This window comes from Cryptomeria japonica, chromosome 6, assembly GCF_030272615.1.
Source record: "Cryptomeria japonica chromosome 6, Sugi_1.0, whole genome shotgun sequence".
Lineage (NCBI taxonomy): Eukaryota > Viridiplantae > Streptophyta > Pinopsida > Cupressales > Cupressaceae > Cryptomeria > Cryptomeria japonica.
Window position 1 is genome coordinate 328,751,619 of NC_081410.1, and position 6,366 is coordinate 328,757,984.

General features: G+C 34.9%; 1 protein-coding gene across 1 annotated transcript in view; it reads left to right on the forward strand.

Moving 5' to 3' along the window:
- LOC131044178 (uncharacterized) overlaps positions 1 to 5,677 on the forward strand; it is a 117,443-nt gene extending 111,766 nt beyond the window's left edge. The window contains exons 3-4 of the mRNA XM_057977454.2: positions 5,028 to 5,127; positions 5,243 to 5,677. Of these exons, the coding sequence (XP_057833437.1) occupies positions 5,028 to 5,127; positions 5,243 to 5,367 (225 nt within the window). The 3' untranslated portion in view covers positions 5,368 to 5,677. The remainder of the gene's footprint in view (positions 1 to 5,027; positions 5,128 to 5,242) is intronic.
- Positions 5,678 to 6,366: the final 689 nt, after the last annotated feature.

Here is a 6,366-nt window from a genome sequence, read left to right on the forward strand (position 1 = left end):
GCACATTCAAAGGATAATCAGCTCGAAAAATCATCTAAGTCTAGAATGTCATCCTGATCCTCAAATGTCTTGAAATTTGGCTAAGTATGGGAAATGTTTCACAAAGAAATTCCAATTTCCTCAATTATGATGGAGGCATGGAGAAATTCTTCTCCAAATTTCAGGGTATCAAGAAGGAGGGCATGATCACATCAAATGTCTGAACAACTTGATCCTATCATTTCATATTTGCAAGGGGTTATCTAGAGCTTTTACCCTCCTCCCGCGCAACATAAATTGGCAACTAAAGGCATGATCGTCATTGAAAACACAAATGGAGTTTTAAGCCAAATTCAGAATTGAAGATAGGACCACGAGCAAGGTTTGTCCAAGCATAGAGAGGGCCAAAATTTGGCTAAGTATGAGAAATACTTCACGAAGGGATTTCTTCTCCAAATTCAAGGCACTTGAAAGAATCTCAAGGCATCAAGAAAGAAAAGTTCTCAGACTTGGTGAAAATATGGAAAAGTTAAATAAATTTCCAACTTCTTGAAGGATTTCATCTCCTGAAGAAATTAAAAAAAGACAAACTCCCAAGCAGAATCAAATGGTGACAAGAAGGAATCAAATTTCCTTAGACAATTTCTTAACACAAATTGGAGAATTCAAGGAAGACATCCAACAGGTTGAGGTGGTGCCTCATTATCTTCCAACCAATCAGATTGTTCCAAGTCAGCATGTCCAGGTTTGATGAACCTGACTTATCTATAAGCTTCTAGAAGGGCACACTTCACAATGCAACAACCTTCTATTTTCTTTGATGGTTCATATTTAGCAAGAAGGACAAGTGTCCCAAATGTAATTTTCTCATTGGTCAAGAGTAGTTAGTTTTGGGAAACCCTAATTAGGGTTTGTAGCTTTCAATCTGGGCCCTTGATCACTATTTGATCTCAGCCATTCATTTATTTTCTAAAAACTATATAAGGCTACCTCCTCTCATTTGGAGAGTGTGAGGTTTTTGATGTATTGTTGCATAAGGTCATTTCCAGATAATATATTGCATGTGCACTTTCTCTCAAGGCTTTGTAATTCCTATTGTTTGAATGATTTGCATGGTTTCAATTTCCTCAACACTTAGTTAAAGTTAATTTAGATTTGCTTCCATTGTTGTTAATTTGAAGAAGGATTTGATAAGTGTCAATTGATGGTGTATCTCCGCTCATACTTTTGGTGAATGGATGATTTCCATTTCATCGTGTAAAGTTAGTTTGAGCCCATCCTCTGTGCATCCCAACATCTTAATGATAAGCACAATCCATTGAAGATTGCACCGGCTTTGTGTAGTTGTCCCTAGCGTGGCGAAGCAAAGTTTGGTTTCTCGAGAGCACCCAATTGATACTGTCTCCAGAGTTCATAGGATTAGATTAGCTTTCCTAAACCCTATCTCTTTTCTCCTTTTTGAAAGTCTAAATCCTCGAAAATCTAAAAAAAAGAAGAGCCTAAAATTGCTAAATCCATCTTAGTCCAACAGTTCAAGACATTTGTTAACGTAAGTCCCCCTTGAGATTTTCAGCATACACTACCCAAGAAGCTATTTCACTAAAGTCGCTTGTTCGCACATATAGACCTTGGAGTTGGAATCAGTAGTGATTTTTCAGGAGAGGATAGAATACCTTAGGGTATCCTATTCTAATGTTTGGTAGATGATAAAATAAACACCAACATGAAGGAAATCAGATTATTCAGTTTGCTGTACATGAATCAAGCCTTGTATTTCCAGCCATGAGCTAGTTGTACTTGTCCAAGAGGAACTGTACCAGCTAGAAGGAATTTTGGAGGAGGATTTTAAAGAGCTGTATATTCATTCAGGGTTCTGTGCAGCCATTTTTTGAGTCATAACAACATTTCTAGGTGATTATGGTTTTGAATTTCTGATTGCGATAGTCAAATATTGGGCCTTACAGACCTCGAGGTATTGAGTATCACTCATTTTAGGACTTTTCTGGCAGTACCAATTTCTGCAGGTATTTCTGTGCATTCGTTTTTATTATTTAGAGTGGTTAATTTCTTGAACTTGCAGAAAATTAATCAATAACCCGTACTACTGGATCATGAAATTTATAGTTCATTACTTTTAGATTGCGTAACCCACTAGTTGTTTGGTTATCAATTCAGAAAGAATTCTGTAAAAGGTATCTGATTTTTGTTACCAAATGTAGTGTTGGGCTGTATTGTTAAATATGGAAGGTCTTCTGCCATATTTATTTAATTTCTTGCACTTGTATGGTAACAATGATTGAATGGTGTAAGAGTTGCATTTTTATTATTTGCCAATTTGGCATTGATCATGTCTACTTGTTGTCTGTCAGTTTGGCATTGATCAAACCTGTTGTAATTTGTCCATTTGGCATTTGATCAGATCTACTTCTTGTTTGTCAATTTTGGCAATTGAATAGATCTACTTGTAATCTGCAAGTGGGCATTAATCATATTTGCATACCTATCTATCAATATTTGTCGATTGTAAATTGGACGGCTTGTTGCCAGTGAGTTTGAAATTAATTGCTTATTCTCTACGTCCCATTTTCTGTATGCCCCGACCTTGCCTGCATTGAGATCTTGGTGATTGGAAAGAGCTTGGGTTTGTGTTAATTAAAAAAAATTGGTGCAATCCAACTCACATTCTTGCCAAGGAGTGTAGTAGGCATTTGTTGCATTTCATTCAGACTCAGCTTGATATCTCTTTTGTTGTTTGATTGGTGACCAAGTTAATTTAGGGACCACGGAGTTGTCCCATGAATGCTGCAAAACATATCACGAGTTTGGATTTGAATTCAAGAGAGGAGGTAAATGCATTCTCCATGGTGACATATATTCAAGTTGGGTAGGATATCCTAATGATTAGAGGTCTACTTCTGATTATATCTTTATTTTGGGAGACTTGTTAATCTTGTGGTCTTCCAGGAAGTAGAATAGTGTTTTAGAATCAGCAATAGAGGTAGAGTTCAATGGATTGGCTTAAGAACCAAGTGTAGTAGTGTGGTTGTGAAAGATGCTTAATGACTTGCATATGTGAAATATGTGCCATTGATTGGTTTTGACAATTAGAGTGTTCTTTGGATTGCCAAGAATCTAGTCTTCAATGTGAGTAAGCATATTGAGATCAAAACCAGAAGATACATGAACTTTTGGGGCTTCAGAAGATTTTTATTGGCTATGTTGGGATAGAGGATCAAGTGGCAGATATCTTCACCAAGCCATCGATGGAGAGTAAGTTGATCAAATTTCAAGAGTAGTTATGTCTCAAGAGCTTCTCATGAAACGAGGGATTGTTGTCATGACATTCTCTTTATTGTGTAAGTACCATTTGTGTTACATTGAATATGTTGTAAATCCTCTAATTTCATATTAAGGACTGATCTTTGAATATTAATATTGCATTGTATTTATGCTTTAGTGCCAATATTTAGGCTGTGCGGATTTATATCACATGGACTGTACCTCATAGGACTTGTTTAACGACTTGATTTAAAGAGGTCAGTTGTGCTATGATTATCACTGAATCTGTATGCTTTTCATTTGTTTAACGACTGTACTTTGATTGTATTTATGCTTTAGTGCCTATATTTATTTAGGCTGTGTTTAACGACTTGATTTAAAGAGGTTAGTTGTTCTACGAGTATCTAATGTGTTCATTTTTTAATTTGTGTGTATGAGTGCTTTTCACTTTTTCCTTCAATAATGCAGGTCTTAAGTAGTGTTTTTTGTATAGACACTCTGGATAATGGTTCTGTTAGGCTTGGCTTCAATTTTTCAGTTGTTTTTCTTTGGTCCTCTCCCTCTCTGAAGGGGCTTTTGTAACCTATCTAGACTTTCTGTATGTGTATTTATATATATAACTGTATAAATATGCAAACAAACTGAGTTTTAATGCTAGATTACATCAATCAAACAACAAAACCAAGGTATTTATAAGCAGAGTCCATTACATACATAGGTGTTTCATCTTGAACTTTCTTGTGTCTTTGAATCTTTTCTATTTGAATATCTGTTTCAATTTAGGTCAAGAAAATGATAGAGGTTACAGTTAATGCTTTCAAACAGTCATTTAGCAGTAGAGTGGATGAAGCAGGTCTGTGTTGAGTAATTACAGATATCATCCTATAGATTTGTTAAGTTGTGGAGCTGCAGTGTGTCTGCCATTTTTTTAAGTTATCTAACTATCATCAACTCTCAGAGTTTACTTGGGTAGCGATGCTTGTTAGACGACTCTGTTTAGTGCTATTTAGTTTAAAGTTAGTAATGTCCGTGGTCTATATTTTTTGTTTGAGCTGCTTGTTTTGTAAGAATAATCAATAAAGTATTGAGGAATTCTCTTGAGTGAATTTAAATTTCTAGTACACATTCCTAGGATTTAGTTCATATGCAGAGTGAAATTCATCAGGTATTTGTATAATAATAAATTTCTTAACAACCAGATCTAGTGGATTATAGCTTTCTTAACAAGAGGGTTGTATTATTCTGAGCCATCGGGTAACTGTTTTTTAGTTAAAATTTCCAAATATTGTATATGGCAGAGAAGAGTTCCCACTTTTTGTTCATGTTAGCTCAAGGACATTTTCATTCTCAAGTATGATTTCGTAGCTGAAGATGAGGAGTCTAACGATTTTTCAACTTTTCAGTTTTGACAGTAGTCCAGTAGGCACACGTAACAAAGCACATCTGTATCTACGCCATATTGTCTGCAGATAATCTTATCTTATTATTTATTTGCTTTTGTAACTTGTTTGGGTTTTCATTTTATTGAATACTTGTTCAGGTATCCAATTTCATCTTACTCTCTGTTTCATGCATAACCTCATATTTCTTTAAAATGACTCCAAAAAAGGTCAAGGATCTTTATTACTGTTATTGAATATGTTTCTCTGATTTGATTTTTTTGTTTTGCTGATTTTTATGGTTATTTTAAGCTATTGAATGACATGACTTTCTCTAGATTGCATGGCATAGCTGTCACAGCTTACTTTTCTCTAATTTGTTGTACATAGTGGCGCATGAAGGACAAAAAATCTGTTGGAGAGTGCTTGGATGCTGACCTTGATGAGTACTGGCGGAAAAAAATTGTTGGGTCTGAACAATCCAAGTCTGGTATATTTCAATTTTTGGTCTTAACGAACACATTGAGGAATAAAACTGGCACGTGTTATACAAATCTATGTCTATATATTTGCTAACCAATCTGCTCTTCTGTTCTGATTATTAGAATCCAAGGCTCCACCTTTGTTGGAAAAGAGAGATTTATTAGATGGTCCAGTGACTGACGTGCCAAAAACAACAGAAGAAAATGGGAGCAGTTTGAGACCAAGCAAGACAATGAGGTGTAAATAACTGAAGACTGCGAACTAGGAACATAATAATTAAACAATCTTTATGTATCAACCAATTTCTTCTGCTAGCCTTTATTTTCATTGCGTTTATTATTTCAATAACTTATTTGAATTGTTGAGAAGATAGCTAGGTCTTATGTTATCTGTGGTAGAATCATAGTGGTTTAGACATAACTAGAATTGGCCTCATGGACAGTGTCTTTGCAAATGATAAGTTGGTTGAAGTCTGGTCTCTCTGATTTGAAAAATGAAGGTTTTGTGTGCAATACTGATTTTTGTGGAATAGAAGGCAGATTTTTTTATCAGGATTACCACATCTCCAAGAGCCTGTGATTTCAAATTTCGAAGACATGAAATTAAGCATGCATTTTGCATTTTAATTCAAACTTGGAGTACTGTATACAGTTTAAAGCAATGTATTCCCTCCCTGAAATGCTTTTTTTGGACATACGAAACACTGAATATAGCCTTTCACTTTTGTTATTAGAATATGTGGAAAATGCAAAAGATTTGGGATTTGGTGGGGCCATCACTATTATTCTATTTATCAAAAGTACTTTGCTTTTAAACGGTAGAGGGACGAGCTTCGTGTTTATCATGTAGTTGAATTCCAATCAATCTATTGTAGTTGTCAATACTATTTATTTGGGTTGTAACTTTGATTTCTATTAGGGTATGGCTTCGTATGCGTTTCATGGTTACTGGTCTAGAGAAAACATTAGTCGAGTAAAATGGAACACTGAATTTTTGTGGCTATAGTTTTAATTTGTATGTGACGCCTCATTATAATGTTCGCTTATCAAAGAGAGCATGGTGGCATGAGGAAAATTATGATACAAAGAAGAGGGAAAATATAAAGATACAAAGTGGTATCCATTTTTTTTTTTTTCAATCAGACATATGACTTCATTCATAAATAGAATATAAGGACAAAAGAAAGGAAAAATATAGAGATACAAAGAGACACCCAAATTTGTTTAGCAGCCTTCTGAAATTAAAT